Genomic DNA, 25,234 nt, shown 5'->3' on the forward strand with positions numbered 1-25,234 from the left:
TCAGCACAGCTCTGGAGCAACGGGCCCCGTTCTGAGACGGGAGCTCAGGAGAGCTGTGTGGGAATGTGTCCTTCGCTGGTTCAGTGACCCTTCGCCAAGAGTGCCTCAGGGCCCAGCAAGCAACCAGCTGGACACTGCCTCCCCTCACAGCGCTGATGATCTGACTCCTCCCGGGGGTCGGCACTGAGCAGAGCAGAGCGGAGAAGCCCTCCTGAGGGTTTTAATAAACACTGAGCAGCTACAGGCAGAGCTTCACCATCCCAAAGCAAACGCCTTCCAGGCTCCCCAGCCTGCAGCCAGCTGCTTTCCGGGGGCCTGGCAGAGGGAGGACGCGGTCCCGTGTCCACGGGCCTTTGGTCCCTCCTGGGCTGTGGCATGGACATCCCAGCGAAGTCTTCACCTTTTCCGATTCACTTTCACCCTGGTGTGGGCGCATGGGCAGTCGACGGACCCCTTCCTTTTGCCCATGTGCCCACCCGGAGGCGGAGGGTAACTGCCGTGTGGTCTGCTCAGCGCCAGGGAGCAGCGCTGGCCGGGGCCCAGGGCAGCGTGAGCGTGTGGGCGGAGGGACCAGCGGCCCGGCCCTGCGAGCTCTAACCAGTATGGCTCAGTGGATAGAACACTTGCTCGCAGACTGGAGAGTCCTGTCATTCAATTCTGGTCAAAGGTATGCACCTTGATTGCAGGTTGCCCAGCCGGGTCAGGGCGTGTGCAGGAGGCAGTGGAGGCAGCTGATTGTTCTCTCATTGATTTTTTTTAGTTGATTTTTTAACAGAGAGGAATAGAGAGTTAGAAACATCCATGAGACAGAAACATTGATTCAGCTGCCTCTTGCACACCCCGCACTGGGGGATAACCAAGGTCCATGCCCTTGGCCGGAATCGAACCTGGGACCCTTCAGTCCACAGACCGACTCTCTATCCACTGAGCCAAACCGGTTAGGGCTCTCACCTATGTTTCTAACTCTCTATCCCTCTCCCTTCCTCTTTGTAAAAAAAAAATAAAGTAAAAAATATTTAAAAGAAAGAAAAGAAATAGAAAGGTGTCTAAGACTAGCTACCTGGGAGGCGCTAACTACTCTATGTAGCCACTAGACTAGAGACCATTCATTCATCGTCGGGCCGCCGCGGGGACTGCCAGGCGGGGCGGCGCACGCGCACGCGCGGCTCGCGCTCGGCGGGGGCGCGCTCGGCGGGGGCGCGCACGCTCGCGGCCGCGTGCGTCACAACCCGGGCCGGCCCCGCCCGTGCCGCTGCCCGCTGCTGGCTCCCTGGGCGGCGGCGGCGGCGGCGGCACCGGCCGGGCGAGCGGCGGGCGGTCTGCGGCCCGGAGACGCGCAGCCGCGCGAGGAGCCGACCGCGGTCGCGCGTGAGGAGACCACGCGGGCGGCGGGCGCGAGGCCGGCGTGAGGGCGGCGCCGGCGGCCGGCACCCCGGTCCCCGCCGGTCCGGTCCCGCCGCCGCCGGCATGAGCCACATCCAGATCCCGCCGGGGCTCACGGAGCTGCTGCAGGGCTACACGGTGGAGGTGCTGCGCCGGCGGCCGCCCGACCTCGTCGACTTCGCCATCGACTACTTCACCCGCGTGCGCGAGGCCCGCGCCCCGGCCGGCGCGCCGCCCGCCGCCGCGCGGGCGCCGGAGGGGCCGGGCCCGGGCGCCGCCGGGGCGGAGAGCGAGACCGAGTCCGAGTCCGAGGAGGAGGCGGACGGTAGGCGGCGGGCCGCGCGGGGCCGGGGCGGGCCGCGCCTGTCGGGCGCCCGGAGGGAGCGGGCCGGTCCCGCCTCCGAGGAGAGCGCGCGGGGCCCGGAGCCCCGGAGGCGGGGACACTCCGCCCGGCCCGGAGGGGGGAAGCCGGGGAAGCGTTCGTCGGTGAAAAGTTCCCGGGAAACTTCGAGCCTGGACGGGAGTGGAGCGGAGGGGAGAGCCTGTGCTGCCGTCCCCGCCGCGGCGGTTTAAGGGGTTCGCGTCCCCCTCTGCCCAGGTGCCCCCCGGACACCCACTGTCAGGGATCTCCGAGGGGAGAGAGGACCAGTGAGGGCTGGCCCTGCACCCTCCACCGCCCGGCCATGTGCCCAGGCCAGAACCGAACCTGGGACCTCCGGTCCGAACCTGTCCGCGGGCCAGCTCTATCCACTGGGCCACACCGGCTAGGGCTTTCTAATGTGTTTTTATTTCGTTATTATTTTTAAAATTTTATTTGATTATGGTATCACATATTTGTCCTCACCCCTCCCCCCCATTCCTGTCCCAAACCCCTCCCCATGCATGTCCCTATTCCCCTGCTGTCAGAGACCACTGGCTAGGCTCCTATGCATGCCCACAGCCCTCTGGCTGATCTCTCCTCCTTCCCCCACCCTCTCCTGCCTTCCCTCTGAGGTGAGTTCGCCTTTCTTACATTGCAGACCCCGGGGCTGTTACCCGCTCTGGAACAGCCCGGATTTCACAGAGCGGGGAAGGCTGCTGAGAGAGGAGGTTAGAGACCAGTGTTGTCAGATCCCCCCGGAAAAGAAAGGAAAAGAGAAACCTCCCCGAGCTGAATCCACATCAAGTCGTGCTGGCCAGGCGGTCCCTGTGGGCCGTTGCTGTGCAGGCGTCAGTGCTCGGGACCACTTCCCTCGGTTTATCCAAGCTCTCCGTGTTCCCTCAACTTCCTGCCATTAAACTATGGGTCTTCACTCAGCCCTGGGACGCAGACCGCCGTTCCCCAAATCCGGCCACGCATTCGCTTTGTGGTCAGGCCTGCTTGGTGGCAGCAGTCTCCCGGGGATCCATCTTGTAAAGGCTTCGTTTCAGGAGGGGCCCTCGGTGTGTCTCACTGTCCTGTCTGGAAATCACAGTTGGAAACTGCTTTTCAACATTTTTTTTCTCTGGTCTCTTTTTAAAAGTTTATTTTAAAATTAGAGTTGACATACAAAACTAGTTTTATGAATACAGTGATGGGACCTTTATCTGTATGCCTTGCAGGCGTCTTCAAACTACAGCCTGCGGGCCACATGCGGCCCGCAGAGGAGTCTGATCCGGCCCGCCAGGTTTTTTGGGCAGTGAGCGCAGCCGAGGTGTTACAGTAGGAATTAGTAGTTCATATAGTCCGGCCCTCCAGCTCTCTGAGGGACCGTGATCTGGCCCCCACTTTAAACAGTTTGAGGACCCCTGCCTCCCGTAAGTCTGGTCCCGCCTGGCAGCACACAGTTATTACAATACTAGAGGCCGATGCACCAAGTCTGTGCAAGGGGCTCCCGTTCCCCACCCCTGCCCACCCCTCTTCCTTGGCCCCTGCCCCCATGGCGGCCACCTCTGCCCCAGCCCCCACATCGGTTTAATTAGCATCTTATGCTTTTGTTATTATAGATTAGTGATTATATTTCCTATTCTGTGCTTTATGTCCTCGTGACTATTTTTATAACTGGTATTTATACTTAATCCCTTTCACCTTTTCACCCAAACCCCTCCCATCTGGTGCCCACGAATTGTGACAGTTTTTATTGGACCCTGGGACTACCTGGATAGTTGGTAATTTGGCTGAAAAGAAAGATTTTAGGAATTATTCCCAGATGAGTAGAATGGTGTTTACAAGTTTTGTGTAATGTCTTCATTCTTTGTGTGTGTTTTTTATTCCTTTTTCAAAGTTGAGTTGGCTTGGATTTTGGTGACCCGTGCTTTATCTTACTGGTATTTAAATGCTTCTTGTTTATGTCTCTCCAGTGCTGTGCTGTGTGTAATTATAGAAGTCGGCACGGGGAGAGCTGTTTACAGATAACAGACTAGAGCCTTACACACAGTGAGGTGACTGCCTCACGCTCAGGAGCGAGGCTGTTGGGAACGAACAGGAAGGAGCCCGTGTGGGGAGCCTGCAGAGGAGGGAGCTCTGCTCACCGCTGGAGGAGGGAAATGGTCGGGCTGCTGTGGGCAACAGCCTGGCGGCTCCTCAGAAAGTTAAACATAGAATTCCCGTACGATCAAGCAACCCTGCGGCTGTGTTCCCCAGAGGACTTGAAAATAGGGAGTCGAGCAGGTGCTTGTTCACTGCAGTGTTGCTCACTGTAGCTGAAGGCAGGAACAGCCGTGTCCCATCAGTGATGAGTGGATAAACAAAACGTGTTAACTGTTTACAACGGAGTAGTATTCACCCCCAAAAAGGAATGAGATTCTCATACTGGTACATTCATGCCACAACACAGAGGGGCCTTGAAAACATCCTGCTAGTGCAAATGTGCCAGACACAAAGGCAGACATTGTATGATTCTGCTCACATGAGGCGCCTAGAACAGCAGATTCATAGAGAAAGTCAGAGACGTTTCTGGGCCCGGGGCCGGCAGTGGGGAGTTAGGGTTTAAGGGGAGGCCCGTTGCATGGAGATTCGTGCAGCAGCCTCCCTTCCCCTGGCTGCCGCACCCGTCTCCTCCGGACCCGGCACCCGGCACCCGGGCCTTCGCTCTGGCCGCCGTGGAGAAGCCACGCCTCCAGGCGAGGCTTCTCAGCCAGCCGGTCAGGCTTGGCTTCCCCTCTCCAGCCACAGCAGAGAAGCCAAGCCTCTTCAGTCTTAAATCTCCAGTCTTCACTCTGGGCCTGCATATGCAAATTAACCCACCATCTTTGTTGGGTTAATACTCATGATTGGCTGGTGGGTGCTGTGGAGGTGCAGTCAATTTGCATATTTGTCTTTTATTAGTGTAGACCAGTGGTTCTCAACCTTTCTAATGCCACGACCTTTTTTTTTTTTTTTTTAAATATATTTTATTGATTTTTAACAGAGAGGAAGGGAGAGAGATAGAGAGCTAGAAACGTCGATGAGAGAGAAACATCTTACTGCCTCTTGCACACCTCCTACAGGGGATGTGCCCACAACCAAGGTACATGCCCTTGACCCGAATCGAACCTGGGACCTTTCAGTCCGCAGACCGACGCTCTACCACTGAGCCAAACCGGCTTCAGCACGACCCTTTAATACAGATTGTCAAGTTGTGGTGACCCCCAGCCATAAAATTATTTTTGTTGCTGCTTCATAACTGTCATGTTGTTACTGTTAATGAATCGTAATGTAAACATCTGTTTTCCGATGGTCTTAGGCGACCCTGCTAGTGGTTCTCAATCTGTGGGTTGCAGCATGAGGAAGCTTGAGGACCGCTGGTGTAGATAGTTGCAGAGTTTCTGTTTGGGATGAAGAAAACGTTCTGAAATTGAATAGGGGTGATTTAAAAAAATATATATTTTTATTGATTTGAGAGAGATTAATGGAATGGAGATGGAGAGTTAGAAACATCAGTGAGAGAGAAATCAGTTGGCTGCCTCCTGCATGCCTCCTGCTGGGAACCAAACTTGCAACCCCAGCATGTGCCCTGACAGAATCAAACCCATTGACCTCTTGGTTCATGGGTTGATGCCTAAACACTGACCCACACCTGCCGGGCCAGAGTTTTTTAATGGAGACCAAATCTCATCACTCTGCAGTTTAATCCCCTCATTGCAAGGGAAGTGAATCCCCTCTCTTCTGTGGTCCGCACAGCCCTGCGAGGTGTGGTCCGTTTTCTCTGCCTTTTCTCCTGCCCTCCTTCCCGCTTAGCTCAGTTCTCACTGGCCAGGCGTTCCCTCCCCGGCTTGTCTGATTGCTTCCCTGGCTCTGACCAGCTCTGCCTTTAGGCTCTGCTTCGGAGGGCCTTTTCCATATTTACCTGCCTGGAGCGGCCCCTCTGGTTCCTTTGGGGCTCGGTAATGATGTAACATTCTTATTGGTTTTGGATTGTTTTGTTTCCATTTAGCCCGGCCCACAGTGGGTCCTCACAGACCTCCTGTTGAGTAAATGGATGAAGGAGGACGGGGCTGACCCCGGAGCCTGAGGGGCCACAGGTGGGAGCTGAGGGAGGGTGGGCTGGGCCTTGGTGGTGGGAGCAGAGGAGAGGCCAGTCGGTGAGGCCGGTGTTGAAGTGATTGGCCCAGTGTGGTTCTCAGAGAGGCTCCGGGGGTCGTGGGGCGAGGTTTATGGCAGTGGGTCAGGGAATGAGTGAGTGAGTGTGTGTGGGAGTGAGTGAGTGAGTGAGTGTGTGTGTGTGTGTGTGTACGTGTGCGCACTCGGGAGTGAGTGAGTGTGTGTGTGTGTGTGTGTGTGCGCGGGAGTGAGTGAGTGTGTGTGTGTGTGTGTGTGTGCGCGGGAGTGAGTGAGTGTGTGTGTGTGTGTGTGTGTGTGTGTGCGCGGGAGTGAGTGAGTGAGTGTGTGTGTGTGTGTGTGTGCGCGCGGGAGTGAGTGAGTGAGTGTGTGTGTGTGTGTGTGTGTGTGTACGTGTGCGCGCGCACGCGGGAGTGAGTGAGTGAGTGTGTGTGTGTGTGCGTGCGCGGGCGTGCAGGTGGGGGCAAAAGATGAGGCAGGGGACGATGGGGAGTGCTTTTTGAGGAAGGGAAGCCGGACCGGAGGGAACTGAGGTTGTGAGACATGGTTTGGTTTGTTTGTTATGGGAGGACCACTCTTTGCACGCTTGCTTGCTGAGCGGAAGGAGCCAGTGGAGAGGTGGCAGCTGCTGGAACAAGAGAATGGCGGGCCGGTTAGGACGGGGGAGACGGGAACAGCACATCCTCAAACTGGACAGGAATGTTAAGTAACTGAGCAGTGGTTTCACTTACAGGTACTTTAAGATTGTATGTCTTTATGCCCTTCATTCAAAGCCTTGTCTTCTACTTACTTGATTCTAACAAATGTGAATGTTAAAGCTAAAGGAATATTATCTCCTTGAAACTGGTCGTTGATTTTTCTGGCTTATCTGTCTGTTGGCCATTTTGAATGTCATGGATATATGAAAGAGAAGCGAATGAATTGTTATTGATTTTAGAGAGGGAGAAGGTGGGGAGTGAGAGAAACATCGAAGTGAGGGTGGTACATGGATCGGTTGCCTCCCTCACCCGCCCTGACCAGGGATTGAAGCTGAAGCCGAGGTGTGTGTCCTGACTGAGGATCAGAGACCTGGTGCACCGGACCATGCTCTCACCACTGAGCCGCACTGGCAGGGCACAGGTGCATTTTTAAAAATATATACTTTATTGATTTTTTACAGAGAGGAGGAGAGAGGGACAGAGAGTTAGAAACATGGATGAGAGAGAAACATCCATCAGCTGCCTCTTGCACACCCCCTGCTGGGGATGTCGCCGCAACCAATGTGCATGCCCTTGACCGGAATAAAACCTGGGACCTTTCAGTCCGCAGGCTGACCCTCTACCACTGAGCCAAACCGGTTTCGGCCACAGATGCATTTTTAAAACGTTTATAATTTAGACCTTTTGAGGGGCTTTCTTCTTAAAATATGTCAACTAAAAATTATAAATCTTTTATCTGGAAATGAAAGAAAAGACAGCTTATTGGATCCCCTTTCAATTCTCAAAACTTTTCAGTATCTGATGAGAGATGGTGAGCTATTTCTGGATGATTATGTGTTGGAATTTTTCATTTGCTCTTGATAAACTTTTTAGTTTCTTGAAAAAAAAAATAAAAAGATAATTTTTATGATGGAAAATATTGGAAGCAATCCTATGTAATAAAAGGTCAGCCACCATAAGTGTAAGGACTGGAAGACCAGAGACCAGACCCACCATGGCCCCTTGCTGGGCTGGCTCCGCCCCTAACGGATCAGGCAGGCCAGCAATTAGGAGCCATCAGGTAGGCAGACAGCCCCTCCCAGGACTGGCCCTGCCCCCAGCAAAGAAAGAGGGAGGCCAGGCCACGGTGGTGACTCTGTGCAGATGTGCGGCCAGCCAGCGATCCCCCGCAGAGGGAGGCCTGGCCAGCCAAGCCATCGCACCCCACACCTGCCACCTGCAGAGGGAGGCCACTGGTGGGGGGAGGAGGCAGTGCTGCACAGATGGCAAGCCGTGGCAGTGGCGGGGGTGGGGCCGGCTGCCTGCAGCCGGAAAGGGAAGCCCCATAGGCCCTGATCTCAGGCCAGGCCTAGGCACCCTCCCTGAGGGGCCCCCGGATTGTGAGAGGGCGCAGGCCGGCTGAGGGGATCCTCTCCCCCCCTCCCCCCAGTGCACAAATTTTTGTGTAATGGGCCTCTAGTTGTAATTATTATAATCACTAACTTTTATTTTGTGGTTTCTGGAAATAGCGCACTATTTAAAATCAAAGTTAAGTGATTTAGTTATCCTTCCTTGGATTATTTTTTTATGGAGTTACTTCATTGAGAATGCAGAAGATCTCTTGCTTTTTCTGTCGCTCTGCTTCTGATACTCACTATTCAAATATTTTAAATTTGTGAAAAAGAATGATGTCCTAGTGATCTGCCCACACGTGGCTTTCAGTGATAGAAAAGAGCAGGTCAGCCTCCAGTTAGAAGTGAGATAAAGCACCGCGGATCAGACACTGCTTCTCCTGTGCCGGGCTTTTCTCTGAGACGCAGTCATGAGTCCTGTCCTCGTCACATCACGAGTACGCTCTGTGACTCTGGTGAGGCTCGGGGGCTGACGGCTTCTTGGGTGTGAGGATATGGAGTTGCTGCCTTTCAGGGACACCTTTCTCCACTTAAGGAGCTAAAAAATGCCTTCTCTTCCTCCCTCCCTCCCCACCCTTTATAAGTGGCTATGAGAACGGGCTGTGTGGAAAATTATTTTCCAAAAAATGAAAAAGGTGAGCTCTCTGAGTGTAGTGGCCCTTCCTAAGGAGATACGATTATTAAAAACAAATTAGAGCCCGGCCAGCATGGCTCAGTGGTTGAGCATTGACCTATGAACCAGGAGGTTACGGTTCGATTCCTGGTTAGTCCTTGGTTGAGAGCTTGATCGATCCCCGGTGTGGGGCATGCAGGAGGGAGCCAATCAGTGATTCTTATCGTTGATGTTGCTATCTGCCTCTCCCTCTCCCTTCCTCTCTGAAATTAATAAAAATTCTTAAAAACCCACAAATTAGAGAGCACTTATTCCCAGGACATAAAAGGCTCGTTCCCTCTCCTTTAACACGAAAGCGGAGCTGCAGTGCGCCTCCGGCGCCTCCTCGGAGGCCACGTGCAGCTGGGCCGTCAGCGCACACCCGTGGGCAGGCGCAGGCGGCCGGTCTGCGTTCTGGGACCGTGTCCGGAGCTGGTGTTTGTGGCCGTGGCACGGGGGTCTTCGTTCACAGACTGTCGAAGGATGAGAGATTATTGCAACATTAAGCATTTACTCTAATAACGGATCAAGACTTTCTATTCAAATAAAAAGCAACTTGAAGGAAAATAATCGGGGAAACATTTTGCTCGTTGGGAGTTACTTTGTGCCCTCTCTCCCTCTCCCCCTTTTCCTCTGAAATTAATAATAATAATAATAATAATAATACCCTTTTCCTCTGAAATTAATAATAATAAGAGAAGAAGTCAGAGAAAAGGGGTCCTTAGAAACGGTCAGGGAGGAAGACCAGGACTAGCCACAGCCCGGTGGATTCCCTGGGTTTAGAGATGCGTGCCTGGGGGCGGGGAGAGGGAGTGAGCCTGAGCTCCTGGAGGGAGAGAATGAGACTGTTTCCCCCACTCAGCATGATGTCTTTGAGAGTCATCCAGGTTATTTATGTTACCAATAGCTTTTATTGCTGAGTAGTATGTCATTGTATGGATTTACCCACTCATCTGTTTCCAGGGCTCGGTGACTGAATAGAGCTGCTCTGGACGTTTCATCGTATCTTTGCATTCCTGGTTGTCCATCCCCTGACTCCTTAGCCTGTGGTCATCAGGTCCCCAGTTTCTGGAGGGCGGATGTTCCTATGTATTCTGGCACACGTACGCGTTTATAACCACAGTAGGCAAACACATACTAAAGATCTGTCATGTGCCAGGCATTGGGAATAAATCGCTAGGCACACACACCACCTCCGCTTCCCTGGGGGGACTCAGCCTGCAGGGGAGACAGATCAGCCCAGGCGCCACTGGTCATGCAGCTCGCACCCGCCACTGCTGCTTCAGAGGAAAGGCTGGGCTTCTCAGAGCCTGTGAGGCGTTTGGCCTCATAGCAGGTCGGCCATGGCTCCCCTGACAAGGTGGCCCGTTGGAAATCGTTACCTGAGCAAGGCGGTGGGGACTGGGAGAGGGATGTCCGACTGCCGGCTGAGGCTGTGCCCCCACCACCCGAGAGGAGACCTGGGAGGGAGAGGGAGCGGGGAGAGAGCGGCTGCAGGCAGAGCATTCCTAGCGTGGACTGGAGCTGGCGGGAGGCACGGGGGCTGTTCCAGCCGTAGGGAAGAAGGCTGCCCTGCAGACAGGATGACGGAGATGGGGAAGGCGGCTGATCAGGCAGTGCTGTGGGAGGCAGAGCAGATGGAGTTGTAGGAAGTGGATGTGAGTAATGAGGGGAAGGGGGCGTCGGTGAACGGGAGACTGGCAGCATCGGCTGCGTTCGGTGGGCTGCCAAGGAATAGGTATATCCTACAACGATGACTTTATGGATACGTGGCCATCCGACATTTTGTGATTTTGGAACCTATGACAGCACCCTTCTTTATAGATTGAGTGCTATCCACATTGAAGATGTTGTCTCTAATGCTTGTAAGGATGTGATTTTATCTTTCGACATTTGTGAGGAAACATGGAGCCTGTCCCTAAACGGTGTCCATCTCTGGACCCATTGTTTTCCTGCCGTCCGCAGCCACACTCGCCTCAGCCCTGCCACCCGCTGCAGGCAGGGCTGCACCCGCCTGCGGTGCCTCCTGCGCCCCCCAGCGGGCCACTCGGAGCGCTTCCAGCGCCTTCTGTGGGGTCCCCTTCCCTCCTGGCCGTACAGCTGTCCGGGCTGGAGGGCTCGCCTGCCTGCCCTCCTGGGATGGGAGGAGCCTTCCTTCCTCCTAGTTCCTCTCCCGTCAGCCTCCCTTTTCCGGGTTTACAGGTACCTCCCCGGGAACCTCGGTCGAGTTCTTTAGGCTTTGTTTCTGCTCTCCGCCCCAATGGGGAAGAAAAGACAAATAACCAGCTTATCGCTCCTGCGTCTCTGCGGCTGCGGGCTCCCCGTGCCCTGCTCACCGGTGGGCTCTCCTGTCTGTGCTTGTTGGCAGACGTGCGCATCACACTCCTGTTATTTCCCGGGATCACAGGCGCACTCGCCTTCATGCTTAGACCTTCCTTCTGCAGGCCAGGGACCTGCCTGCCCTCGACCTTCCCACGAGCGCGGTGTACCCAGCGATGCGCGGTGTATGCCACACCGCTGTGAGTGTCACATGACTGCTCTCAGTGCGTGAGGCACTGCTTTCTGCTGGGAGCATGTTCGTGCTTGTGCTGCCTGAGGATCTGAGTCACGTAGAGGCGGATGTGCTCTCCGAGTCCCTCAGCGGCCGTGAACTTGGAGGAAGACGGCCTCGCGGTCGAGGTCTTTGATTGTGTTCTCTGTGTGCCCGGTGTGTCTTGTTCAGCTGCAGGGGCCTGGCCTGGCCCTGGGAGATCTGTGAGACGTGTGCTAATTAGAATTAAAGAACAGGTTTCCCAGGCAGCGTGTTTTCACCCATTCGTTTACCTTTTTATCCGCTCATTCATTCAAGCTAAAATGCCTCAAGTGCCTGTTTTTAATTACATTTTCTACTGCAACTCAACTTATTTTTTTACCCTTTGGACTCTTTCACCGTAGCAGGGAATGCTTTAGGAATTTAAAAAGTACTTTCGTGCCTGGCAGTGTGACTCAGTGGTTGAGTGTGACCCATGAACCAGGAGGTCACAGTTTGATTCCCTGTCAGGGCACATGTCCAAGAAGGGAGCATGCAGGAGGCAGCCGATTGATGATTCTCTCTCATCACTGAGATTTCTCTCTTGCGCCTTCTCCTCTCCTCTCTCTGAAATCAATAAAAAAAATTTTAAATATATATAATTATTTTGTCTTTTTTGCATGATATATGAAATTAGTGATTTTAAGTTTGCATTTAAAAATTCTAGTTAAGTATAGTGTGAAACAAATTAAATGAATTTCAACACATTGTTTATTTTATTACTTTTTCTCATCTTTTTGTACAAAATTTTATTCATATTAACACATTGTTTATGCTAAAGACTATGCATGTAGGCTGGCCAGGTAGCTCAGTTGGTTAGAGCATCATCCCAGTTCACCAAGGTCACGGGTTGGATCTCAGATCAGGGCACATACAAGAAGCAACCAATGAATGCATAAATAAATGGAACAACAAATGGATGTCTCTCTCTTCCCCCTCCCTCCTTCTCTCTCTAGCTAAACAAAACAAAACAAAACAAAACAAAACAAACAACAGCCTGGCTGGTGTGGTTCAGTTGGTTGAGCCAGTTCAAAGGTTGCAGGCTTGACCCTGGGTCAGAGTGCATACAAGAGGCAACTGATGGATGTTTCACTCTCATATCAATGTTTTTCTCTTCCTCTCCCTTCCTCTCTCTCTCTAAAAATCAATTAAAAATCTTTAAAAAAAAAACAAAAACAAAAAACCAACAACCAATGAATACATAAATAAGTGGAACAATAAATTAATGCTTCTCTCCACCTCTCCCTTTCTCTCTCTAAAATCAATCAGTAAAAAAATAATAATGGCTGTGCATAGATTTCATTTCCTTTGAATTAGTTACATGAAATATGATTTGACAACAGAATAAAAGTAAAATTTTATCATGTCTGTGGATTCTGTAAAATTTCCTATAAATAAGATGATATCATTTTGCAGTTTGGATTTTTCAGCATTTTAAGGTGTTATATACTAAGAATATGCCTTGCATTATAGTTTTTAATTTCAATGACTTGTTATTTTTCTCTTAGATGTTCAGGGGTTTTTTTGTTATTTGTTTTTTTTTGTGTGTGTGTGTGTGTTTTCAAATTTCCTGGTTGTTTTTGGTTGTATCTTATTCTCTATGCTTTTGAGATGTTTATGTCTTTGTTTTAAACACACTGTTGTTACTTTATAATAGTTCTGTGCTCTTTGTCTGAGGTAGCCTCTGATAGCGCCCATACTGAATTAGTTCAGAGTGTGGGTTATAACTGTAGGTTGTGTCCTAATGTTTCGTGGCTTTGATCACGGAAACCCCGAAGGCCTGGGATGAGAGCTTAGGCTGATGTGCATTTCATTCCACCTCTCTCCCTGAGTGGCAGGCACTTTGTTCCAAATGATCAAGGAACCTGACCGTAGCCATCAAACTGGAACGCGAGCTCCATGAAGTCAGGAGCGTTTCCTCGTTCACTGGTCTCCCAATGGTCTACGCAGTGCAGGGCACACAGAGCCTGTACTTGAGCTGAATGTGTCATCTCCTTGTGACTGATCTGCTGTTCCATTGGAGAAGCAGAGAGGGACTTTTCTGCCAGTAATGACGGGGGCTTTCTTTTGATTCCTTCTTCCCCCATTTGTTCCAGTAACTTGACTTTGACCCCGTGCTGAGCAGAAAGCTAATTCTAACCCTTTACAGTAAACGGGAGGCCTGGTGCATGGATCCGTGTAGCAGTGGGGTCCCCCCGCTTGGCCTGCGGGCTCCGGCGGAGACCAACTCTCTGACATCCCCCAAGGGGTCCCGGGTTGTGAGAGGGTGCAGGCCAGGCTGAGGGACCCCACTGGTGCACCATTGGCTGGGGAGAGACTCCAGAGGTTGGCCAACCGAGGGAGAGCTCCAGGGCTTGTCCAGCCCATCTCACTCAGCCCCAATCAGCTGGACCCCATGGTAGACTGTCTGCCCCCTGGTGGTCAGTGCACATCATAGCGAGTGATTGAGTGGCTTTAGCATATCATTAGCATAGTATGCTTTGATAGTTTGAAAGGCCAACCAGTCGACTGGACACTTATACTATGGCTTTTGGTATATAGGACAGTGGTTGGCAAACTGCGGCTCGTGAGCCATATGCGGCTCTTTGGCCCCTTTCATTTTTAGCAAAGGCCAGCTTAGGAAGTATCCTAATTAAGTTAATGACAGTGTACCTTCCTATATAGTTTAAGTTTAAAAAATTTGGCTCTCAAAAGAAATTTCAGTCGTTGTCCTGTTGATGTTTGGTCTGTTGACTGATGTGAGTTTGCCAGCCACTGGAGTAGGATCAGCATTTGCCTCCTTCCTGGGTCTGTTGGTCTCAGAGACCGCACATGAGTTGAGTTAGGCTCTCTAAGCTACCTGTAATTGGTTTTTCACAAATACTCAAATTTCTTATTTTTGGAAGGTAAGAAGACTAAAACACACAGAGATAATTAGATTAAGCTTTGAAGGTTAAAAAAAGGCTTATTAAGATGATATAGTTTAGTAGTGAGAATTTAGGTAACCATCAAACAGGAATGACAAGTGAAAAATAGAAAAAATTAGCAAAGATAAAAATGCGTGGGTTCTTTTGTTCTTTTCACTAACCATGGGCAGGAGAAAATCCTCCCATAATTGAGACTGTGACTTAATGGTTAATTTATTTTTCATTTTCTTGTAATACTCATTAAATTATTTGAAGATGAAACAAATGCTACTATCTAGCAGGTCTTGGGATTGTTTTTAAAGAATATTAAAGAAAGCACTTAACTATTTGTTGTGATAACATTACCAATACATTTGGTAGATTTCTTATTCATTTGGTGTGATGTAAATTAGATGGGATGTGGATGTGAGCAGAAATAAAAATTGTCACCTTTAAGTGCAATGAAGGTATAAAGAGCCTGTTTTCAAAGAGACATTATTCTTTATATTGTCTTTTTAATTGAATTTATTGGGGTGGTTGTTATTGGTTAATAAAATTATATAGGTTTCAGGGATACAATTCTATAAAACATCATCTGTATTCCTTTATATTGTCTTTATTTTATCATGCTGAACTGTCTGTGGTTGATTATGGAAGAGTGTGAATTGACCCATTATTGGTGTTGTGGTTCCTAGTTTTGTTGTCAAAGATCTTTGCAAAATGGGAGGATAAAATGGGGTCATATGATATTATGATGACTAAATAAATGTTGTTTCTTCTTTCTTTTGCAGTTCCAATTCCTAGTAGACAGAATCGGCGAGTATCAGGTATATGTTCTCTTTCAAAACATACTGCTATGTTTTAAGAAAGGGTTATTGTAAATAAAAACAAACTGTTCTTTTTAATAAAAAGTTAACAGCATCCCTAGCTGGTTTGGCTCAGTGGGTAGAAGTCGGCCTGCGGACTGAAGGGTCCCAGGTTCGATTCTGGTTGAGATCATGTACCTTGGTTGCGGGCACATCCCCAGTAGGGGCTGTGCAGGAGACAGCTGATTGATGTTTCTCTCTCATCGATGTTTCTAACTCTCCCTCTTTCTTCCTCTCTGTAAAAAATCAATAAAAGTATATATTTTTTAAAAAGTTAACAGCATTCAGAACATTACAAAATTTTTCTGATTTTTTTCATCCTATTTCATTTTCAGTTCAGAGTATATATATATGCTGCCTTCGCTTTTCTGTGTGTTGCTTTCCGGAGATCGGAGATCGTTAGAACAGCCACGGGGAGAGCGCCCGCACAGGCCTCTCCGCGGGACCTTTCCCGGACACGCCCCCTCCTGCAGCCGGAGGGAAAGCAGTGCCTCCTCCCCCAGACCTTTCCCGGACACGTGCCCCCTCCTGCAGCCGGAGGGAAATCAGTGCCTCCGGCTGTTTTGTTTGGCACTCCTTTGGTTGTTCCCAAACATGGGAAACCCATTTTTATTTTCCCTAATTTGGTAATACTTGAATCTTTTATCTATTATGATCTAGATCAGTGGTTGGCAAACTGTGGCTCATGAGCCACATGCGGCTCTTTGGCCCCATTCATTTTTAGCAAAGGCCAGCTAAGGAGGACCCCCATTAAGTTAAAAACCATCTCCCTTCTTATATAGTTTAAGTTTAGAAAATGTGGCTCTCAAAAGAAATTTCAGTCGTTGTACTGTTGATATTTAGCTCTGTTGACTAATGAGTTTGCCGACCACTGGTCTAGATTACTTTTGTAAGTTTGAGTAAATTTCTGTCATGATTTTTAACCTTTTGAAATTTTTAATGCAAAGTTTTTCACATTGGTTGTGCTATTTATTTTACTTTTGTTATCTTTTTAATGTACCCAAAGTTTTTCTTACGTAACTGTTACCTTGAACTGCCTGGTACATAGCAGGCACTCAGCAAGTATTTGCTGGATATATATTGTACATCCTCTTCTTTCTTATTCTTCTTCAGGATTGCTCCTTAGCTGAGAAGGAACCCCCCTCCCCATTTAAAAAAACATCTTTTTATTGATTTCAGAGAGGAAGGGAGAGGTAGAAACATCAATAATGAGAAAGAATCACTGATCTGCTGCCTCCTGCACACCCAACACTGGGGATCGAGTCCACAACCTGGGCCTGTGCCCTGACCGGGAATCCAACCATGACCTCCTGGTTCATAGGTCGACACCCAGCCATTGAGCCACACCTGCCAGGTGGGAAGGATACCCCCTGTTTTCATAGAGCTGGTCAATATATTTTCCCAAAGTTTTTCGTATAATAAATGTTTGACTTGTGGGTGCATCCAGAGTTCCTCTGCTTTATTTTGGAGAAAGGCCTTTTACTAGCGAGTTAGTGTAACGTGAGTTTGGCTGTGTGTTGGGATGTTAGTGTCTCAGGATTGTCACTCAGGCTGCACATGTCACCTTGTTCTTTCATGTCCCCCACCCTTCCCCTTACCTTCTGTCCTCGGATCCTTCTCTTTGAGGAGAGCTGCTCATTTCCCCAGAAAGCCTTTGATAGCATTGTGCACCACGTCTGCTGAAGGAGCTAGAAGAAGGTGTTCTTACGTGTAGTTGTTCACATAGGAAATGAGAAGAGACTAAGGCTGGTGCAAGACCTGTGAGGGGTCATCTCCCATTTCGGTCCGTGCTTGCCTGCGTCCCTTTTTCCTGAAAGATCAGTGGTGTCGCTTGGCCTCTGCAGGACGGTGGGGGAGGTGGAGGACAGCGGGGCTGGCCAGGGACTGCTGCTGGGCTCGGCGTGCTGCGGTCCGTGAGCTGCGGAGCTCAGGCAGCACATGCTGTCATTCCTCCCCCTTAGCTTTCATAATCCTGCTGAACATCGAAGACCTTTAATGTTATTCAAATGTTAAGTGAAAATCAAAGATTCTAAAAGGGTTATGCAGGAGAGGAAGCAGCCTGTAGCAATCGCTGACATGCAGACTGCTCGGTGCACGGCTTCGAGGTCTCTCTCCTTGCCTGCCTGCCTTGTGTTGTTGAATAAACTCTGACACTAACACTGTGGGTGCGTGCTACGGTTATCCCCATCGAACAGGCCGGAGACTGGAGCAAGGCAGAGAGAGCCCCTCGCAGCAGTGGAGGCGACAGTGTGCCCAAGGGAGCGGAGCCCTGGTTAGTGTCCCTCCATCGCCGCGACCCTCGTGGGCAGTCTCCGGGGGTCCTCGGCCTGTCCTCTGAGCACAGCGGCTCCTGTGCTCCGCCTGAAGCTCCGCCTGCCGTTCGGGCTCCTCCAGGCGGCTGTTCCCTCTCCTCCGGCAGCACTGACGGGGGTCTGTGCTGCTCGTGGCTCCTTTCAGACCGTTTCTTCCCCTCCTTCCTAAAATTCTCGGCTTCAAGCTCTCATTGTTATATTCTACCAGCTACTACCCTCCTTGTTTACTAGTACTCATCTGATAATCCCCACATTGTCCCGTTTCTTTAAAAAAATAGTTACTGTTTTCAGAGAGGAAGGGAGAGGGGAGAGAGAGGCATCGGTGATGGGAGAGAATCATGGATCGGCTGTCCCCTGCACACTCCGAGCTGGGGATCGAGCCCGCAACCCCGCCTGTGCCCCGACCGGGAATGGAAGAGTGACTCCTGGCTCAGAGGGGACACTCAGCCGAGCCTCACGCTGGGCCCTCTGTGTTCCCACGTGGCTGCCCTCTGGTCCTCGACCTCCTCTCTCCCAGCGACCTTGTCTCCCGCCCCCCTCTGTGGTCACGCTCTCTGTGACAGCCTTTCCTCATGTGCCAGTCTGTGTCCCTGGACCTGCCGGCTCCTCAGCTCCCACTCCAGCCCTGGCACGCACTGCCCCGGCCTCCCTCCCACTCTCCTCACTTCCTCTCCACTCACGCCCCACTCTGTGGTCAGGGACTGCAGCCGCACCTCGGCACGCACCGAGGGGGCCCCGGGAGGGAGGCAGACGCGCCGGGAAATGGAGAACAGGCCGCTGGTTGGCCGGTGCCCGAGGGAGGCGCCTGGCTGGGACAGTGTCCTGACACTCGAAGGGGGAGCTGGGCCTGGCCGCTTGGCTGAAGGCGGGGAAGGAGGTGACATACGGTGGGAGCAGAGGTGCGGGTTGGGCACAGACTAGCCGTGTGGGGCGTGGGAGTGTGTGAGGGCCTGAGCTCGGCTCGGCCGTCGGACACAGCGATGGAGTGGGAAGCAGCACCGACCGAGCGGGTACTGAGTGGCCCTGAGCCCCGCCCCCCATCACTCACCCTTTTCGGGTTCCAGTGTTATCGCCCCGTTTTATCATTAGAGTCCAAGGACGGGGCCCTGGAGAGACAGTGGGGGGGGGTGAGGAGCAGTGCCTCCCAGCCCTAGCAGGACAGTCTCGACTTGAATGAGCAGTTTATGAATTCTTCGGAGGCCGCTATCTGGGATGATCCTGAGTTATGTGAACTGTCTTTGCCTTTGACATGTTAGTCTGATTCTGTTCACTTAAAAAACTTCATCCAAAACCGCCGCTCTCTGATTGGACGTGTATTGACGCTCCAAAGCCCATTCCGTGGCATGTGTGTGCGGGGCCTCAGGCCACAGGCGGCAGGCGTCTGCGTCTGGTGGTGACCGGCACAGCCAACAGGAGAGGCCGCTGGGAATCTCAGTGCGGCAGGGCAGGTGCCTGTGACCAGCCGTCCCGTCTCGTAAGGCTCAGGTGCTCGCAGTGTACTTAGATGCAGGGATTTTTCTTTCTATCCTTCACAGCACTCAGTATTTTTCCATCCATCGCTGTGGTGCGGGGAAATACTACTAAACACTGCTTACAATAACACAGAAACGCGGTGTTATGGATCGTGTGTCTCCCTCAAGTCATATGCTGAGGCCCAATCCCAGTGTAATTGCCTTGGAGACGGCCGTGGAGGAGGCTGACGGGTTAGATGAGGTCCGGACGATGAGGCCGAATCCAGTAGGACAGGCGTCCTTACCAGCACAGGACGAGCCCTGCCCGGTGGGGCAGTGGTTAGAGTGGCAGCTCACAGACGGCAGGGTGCCAGGTCCGATTCCGGCCAAGGGCATGGACCAAGGTTGCAGGCTTGATCCCCGGCCCCTCTGTCTCTACTCCCCCCTTCCACTGTCTCTAAAAAAGGGCAATGGAAAAATACCCTCAGGTGAGGATTAACAAAACAGGAAGGAAGGAAGGAAATGCGGGAGGGAGGAAGGGGGGAGAAAAGGGGGGTAAGGAAAGAAAGGGAGGGGAGGGGAGGGAAAGGCGGGGTGGGGGTGGGGGGAGAGACACCAGGAGTGCCAGCTCAGAGGGGGGCCATGTGAGGACAGCAGGAGGCATCGCCCTGGCTGGGAGCTCAGTGGTCAGAGCGTCCTCCTCATACGCCAAGGTTGCGGGTTTGATCTCCCGTCAGGACACACACAAGAGGTAACCAATGAATGCACCAGTAATGGAACAGCAAACTGATCTCTCTCTTTATCTAAAAATCAATAAAATTTTTTAAAAATAAAAAGAATGCAGGGGGGGGCAATGGTATATGTACAAAGAAAATAATTTAATAAAAAAATAAAAATAAATAAAAAAGAAAAAGAATGCATCCAGCTACAAGCTAAGGAGAGAGAGGGGCCTCAGGAGAACCAATGCCTGGATCTTGGCCTTCCAGCCTCTGGGCCGGGAGGAAACACACTTCGTTGTTTAAGCTGCCGGGCGGTGGTCGTTCTGGCCGCCCACGCAGACTAGAACGCCCGCTGGCGGGCCAGCTCGGGGCTCGGGCTTGTGAGCAGGACCAGTGCTCTTTGTATCGTGCAGGTTCCTCTCACAAGCACTTTAAAAATAACAACTCATGTGTTATTATTTTTTTATATTTTATTATTGATTTCAGAAAGGAAAGAAGAGGGAGGAGAGAGAAACTTCGAGGATGAGAATCATTGGCTGCCTCCTGCAGGCCCCACTAGAGATGGAACCCGCAGCCTGGGAATGTGCCTCTGGCTGAAACCAAACCCGGGACCCTGAGGTCACAGGCTGGCGCTCTGTCCATTAAGCCAACCGAGTCGGGGCCACCAGCACATTTTAATGAGTCACATTCTGGGTGAAGGCAGCACCAGTTCAGTTTGGAAGAAGACTGCACTGGATAGTCTCATGTCGCTTTGTACGGGTTCACGTTGCTGGCCAGTGGCATCTGCTGGGGACCTTTGGCAGATAAATCCCTTCAGACATGGACTGTCTGCTAGTCTTCCTCTTCTTTCTTTCTGATGTGTTTCTTATTGATCTCAGAGAGGAAGGAAGAGGGAGTGAGAGAGGTAGGAACATCAGTGATGAGAAAGAATCACTGATCGGCTGCCTTCTGCACGCCCCACACAGGGGATTGAGTACGCAGGCCGACACTGTCCACTGAGCCAAACTGGCCAGGGCTAGTCTTCCTTTTCAATGGGCCTGCAGCGTCTCACGGCGCTCAGCTCTTGAGGCTGCAGCAGACAGGGCCATCCAGCCTCCCCCAGGGAGCCTGTGCACTGAGACAAGCTTCCTGATGTGTGAACAGTCACATGGACACTTAGAAGTGGATTTCTACACAGAAAATGGGAAGTAATTTGGGATCGGGACCAGGAAATCGAGAGGCTGGGTGTAAACAGAGGAAGAGGGCAAAGGGGGGGAGTTTAGAAGAAAAGGGGAAAAATTCAGAACCAGTTTGGAAAATTAAAGTCATAATATTTTTCCACAAATAGAAACATATTAATAATTTTAATGAACATAACTACTTTTGTTCAAGGCATAGTGTAATACCCATGTACCCATCTGGCTCCGGAGCGCAGGGCTTGTGAGGTGAAGACGAAGGAGGAGCAGTGGGGCAGGCTGAATAAAGGTCCATGAGAGGGCTGCAGAGGAGGAGCTGAGGTGGAGACGGGATGAGAGGAGAGGAAGTCCTGGTGAACCCTCGTTTGGAAAGCCGGCTGGGCTGGCAGCATTGAGGACACGGCCGGAGGCTTGCGGGCTAACATGCCGTCTGCTTGGCGCTCTCGGGGCAGCTTCCTCAGGTCCTGCCCAGACGCCCTGACGGTGCCAAGAGGGGCTCAGGGGCCTGGGCGCTCCTGGCCTCGGCCTGCGGGCGTGTGGAGCGAGCGGCTCGGAGAACAATGAGGAGTCATTTCCACATCCAGTTGTTCACGGCTCTGGCTCAGCCACCCAGAGCCTGAGGCGCGGGCTGGACAGCCCCCTGCAGAGCATCGCCCGCGCTGGTTGAGGGACCAGATGGCGGCAGCGTCCTCGCGTCTTTGAATTCCGACAAAGACAAGTGCTGCAGGCAGTGCACACACAGGCCCACGCTCTATCCGTTAAACGGGTCACCATGCATTACGTTTATGTCATGTCCTAGAGCAGAGCTGACACAGTGTCTCTCTTGTCTAAACTTTATTATTTTCTTCTTTTTAAATCCTCACCCAAGGGTATGTTTATCGACGAGAGAGAGAGAAACGTCAGTGGGTTCCCTTCCAGAGGTTCGTGTCTCCACCGGGTCAAACCCCGCCTTTTTGGGTACCGAACCCTGAGCCACCTGGCCGGGCTCCTCCTCATTTCCTAACCAGGTGTCTTCAAACTACGGCCCGCGGGCCACATGCGGCCCGCAGAGGAGTCTGATCCGGCCGCCAGGTTTTTTGGGCAGTGAGCGCAGCCGAGGTGTTACAGTAGGAATTAGTAGTTCATATAGTCCGGCCCTCCAGCTCTCTGAGGAACCGTCATCTGACCCCCACTTTAAAAAGTTTGAGGACGCCTGTAAGCCGTCCGTGTGAGTTACTCCAGCTGATTCTGCTCATAATCACTCCGTAGCCAGATGTGTATGTTGCGTGTCGTGTACTTTGTGGTTTTCCACCCCTGCTTCGTAGCTCACCTGCGTGTCCTCACCACTACCGTCAGGTTTAATGGATGGTAACAGGGTGGGGCAGAAGTAGGCATACCGCTGTGAGGACTCGAAACACAGTTTAATCCTGTATTATTATTTATTAATTGTATTATTTTCCATACAAACAACTGTGAGCCCTTTTACCCTACCCTGTCATCATCTCTTCTGTGTGGAGCTGTCAATCGCTAGAGAGCTGGCTTTTCGAACCTAACAGCATCGCTGGCGTTAGGAGGTATCCAATACCTTTGTTAACTGAAAGAAGGGATTAAAACGTTAGGACAGTTTTAGCAAGCAGTGAGGAAAAGAAAATTGTTTTCACTCCCTATTTTTCTAGTAAAAGTGCATGTTGTTTTATTCATTTTCTTGCTCTTTCTCTCTCTCCAAATGTAGTTTGTGCTGAGGCCTACAACCCTGATGATGAAGAGGAGGACACAGAGCCAAGGGTAAGATGTGCAGCAAAGGGCAGTAAGTAGGGTTGGTTCCGTCCCAGCTTCCTCCTCTTCTTCTCTGCACACCAAATCTAATCATGATGGTAACTAAATACAAATTAAAATCTCAACACAGTGCTCTTTTTTTAACCTAATTGGTTGGAAAATATAAAAAACTAGAGGCCCAGTGCACAGATTCGCGCACTTAGGGAGGGTGCCCTCAGCCCTGTCCTGTGCCCTCGCAGTCTGGGGCCCTTCGGAGGATGTTGGTCTGCTGGCTTAGTGGGGAGTGAGCCTAAGCCTGCAGTCAGACATCCTCTCGCAGTCCTGGGCTCTTGCAGTCTAGGTCCCCTCACTCCTTCCGGAGGTTCGTGTCTCTACCGGGGGTCAGCCCGACGCCGCCTGCTGCTCCTGCTCATGCCGGCCGCTGCGTGGTCTCCGCTGTGCTCGCCAGCGTGAACCCTGCGGCATCTGGCCCTGCCTGTCCGCTGAGCAGCCCTCCTGCTTGGGAGCACACTGACCACCAGGGACAGCTCCTGTGCTGAGCGTCTGCCCCCTGGTGGTGAGTGTGCATCATAGTGGCCCCTCAGCTGCCGTTGGGTTGGCCGGAGGTGACTGTCACTCAGGCTTCTGTATACGTAGACAGATGAGAGCAGACGCTTTTGTCTGTGTTCACTGCTGTGTCCCCAGGGGTAGCACAATGCCTGGCACCTCGTAGATGCCTAATGTTTGTTGAATGAACGAATCTGTACCCTCGGCTTCAGCGGGGCACGGAGGCTGCTGGCGGAGCTGGCTGGCCGGCAGCCCACAGCCCGTGGGGGGCTCCAGGGGAGCTCTTCACTGTCAGACACCGTCCCCGTCAGGCTGCTGGGTGTTTGTGAGGAGTTAAACGCACAGTAAACTGCTCGCCTTTACTTCCCGCTTTTTAGGAGAGAGAAATACACCAGTTTGTAAACAAAGTAAGGTTTTAAAACGGAACTTAAATTCCCTTGGCTTTATTTGTATTGGCAGGTGGTTTATCCTAAAACTGATGAGCAGAGAGGCAGACTTCAGGAAGCTTGCAAAGATATTCTCCTTTTCAGAAATCTTGATCAGGTAACATTGTTTTAAAAATATTTTTATCTTCCAGCTTTTTTCCTGTTTATCATTTAACTACAATAGTTTTCAGTGTCTTAGCTACAGCCAGGTGAGGCATAAAGCTCTAGACTCGCCTCACCTACACATGCTTGCATTGTGCTGACCGCCGTAACCAGGGTGAGCCTCTCCGGTGGCTCTCGCACTTCCTCCTGGGCCTTCCCTCCAGGCTTGCAGGCTGGTCACGTCGAAGGAAGTGCTCAGGTTCGCCTGGCCTGGCTCAGGTGGCAGCGCCTGACTCACCCCCCGGGCGGTTCCTCCAAAGACACCAGCGAGCGTTCTCCACCGCATCCACTGCCCCGGAGCGTGTGCCCGCTTCTAGACCTCAGGGGGCCTCCGGGGTCACTTCTCCCTGAGACCTCCGGCCGGGCCACGCAGGGGTGAGGATCTCTGCGCGGGCCTCCGCCCTGCCTGTGGAGAGAGAGCCGGACCACCTCCTGGCCCCAGAGCGCCTTCCATTTCCCTTCCCTTCTCTGCGTGGAGGGCCACGTGCCGAAGCCACGGGAATGGCTGAGGTGCTGGGCCTCCGGGGAAGCCGGCCATGGAGACACAGGAAGGATGGAACTAGGATTCCCACTCCCAGCTCCTGTGAATAGTCCTGAAGACACTCCCAGCCTCCCTGGGCAGCTGGCTGGTCATAGTGAACCTGTGACAGTCAGAGGACTCCATTAGCCGGGGGAGAGCACCCTGTTTGCCAGCCATGTGGTCAGAGCGAGCCTTCCTTGTTGGCACTGTCAGCCTCACAGTGTCAGCACACACGGAGCCGTGGGACGGAGAGAAGCCTTTCTCTGAGACTCGGTTATTCTAGGAGGCATGGCACGGTCACACTGACAGCAGTCAGTCACACGGGATTGTTCAGCAGTGAAGGTACTCCCTGGCCGGCTGTTAATCCACATTCCTCCAAAGGAAAGCCTTTCTCTGAGTGGAAGCTGTTCTTTAAGCCTCTCTCCCTGACTCACAGGCCCCAGACGCTGACCAATGTTTTGTGAAAATTTAACAGCATTGTTTGGTTCCATTATGCTTATTGGTACAGTTTCCTTCTGGTTATGGCAGGGATATTGGTAAGTAGTTGTAAGTGTTGTAAAGAAATGATTGAGGCAATATTAGCTGTCTGGTAATAGATCTCATTCATTAAGTTCCTGTTATGTAGTACTTCCCTTAGGTTTTTCCCCTCTAGGCATAGAAAAGAGATAAGCTAGAAACCAGTGAGCCACTTTATACAAATGCAAACACTGAGGCTCAGAGCGGAGGGGATGTGTGTGGCCCTCAGTGCAGCTCCCGCAGTAACCTCTGACGCCCTCCCAGCCCGTGGATCTGATGGTCCTGTACGTCCACACCGAGGAGGTGACCTCCTGTGATTTTACACGCGGCACAGCGAGCCGTCAGGCAGGGACGGCTCTGTGGGTGCAGCGGGGCCTTCAGTTAACACTTCCCAAGCAGCACCAGGAAGCTTAGCAGCCCGCGGGGCACACGCCCCTGGAGTGCAGGCTGCGGGGCCCAGGAAAGCACGTGTTTCAGCGCGCCCCCCGGGTCCTGCTGGAAGAGGGGACTTCACTATGTGATCACACGCTGAGAAAGCATAGCCCCCCCCCCGTCCCCCAGTAAATGTCAACGCTGTCTTTTCTCCTTGTGCGCACCTGCAGGAACAGCTCTCGGAAGTCCTCGATGCCATGTTTGAGAAGGTAGTCAAAGTGGGTGAGCATGTTATTGACCAAGGAGATGACGGAGACAACTTTTATGTCATAGAACGGT

At 51.9% G+C, this 25,234-nt stretch overlaps 1 protein-coding gene across 4 annotated transcripts in view; it reads left to right on the forward strand.

Moving 5' to 3' along the window:
* The first annotated feature begins 1,221 nt into the window (after nucleotides 1-1,221).
* Nucleotides 1,222-25,234, forward strand: part of PRKAR2A (protein kinase cAMP-dependent type II regulatory subunit alpha) — a 48,397-nt gene continuing 24,384 nt past the window's right edge. For 2 of the 4 annotated variants that reach the window (XM_036432357.2, XM_045579613.1), the window contains exons 1-5: nucleotides 1,225-1,708; nucleotides 14,868-14,903; nucleotides 22,311-22,363; nucleotides 23,360-23,443; nucleotides 25,126-25,232. In XM_036432357.2, the coding sequence (XP_036288250.1) occupies nucleotides 1,468-1,708; nucleotides 14,868-14,903; nucleotides 22,311-22,363; nucleotides 23,360-23,443; nucleotides 25,126-25,232 (521 nt within the window). In that variant the 5' untranslated portion in view covers nucleotides 1,225-1,467. Of the gene's footprint in view, nucleotides 1,709-14,867; nucleotides 14,904-22,310; nucleotides 22,364-23,359; nucleotides 23,444-25,125; nucleotides 25,233-25,234 lie in introns of all 4 variants that reach the window. The other 2 variants (XM_045579615.1, XM_045579614.1) reach the window with 2 other exon arrangements.

The sequence above is a fragment of the Pipistrellus kuhlii genome, unplaced genomic scaffold, assembly GCF_014108245.1.
Source record: "Pipistrellus kuhlii isolate mPipKuh1 unplaced genomic scaffold, mPipKuh1.p scaffold_m20_p_11, whole genome shotgun sequence".
NCBI classification, from domain to species: Eukaryota; Metazoa; Chordata; class Mammalia; order Chiroptera; family Vespertilionidae; genus Pipistrellus; species Pipistrellus kuhlii.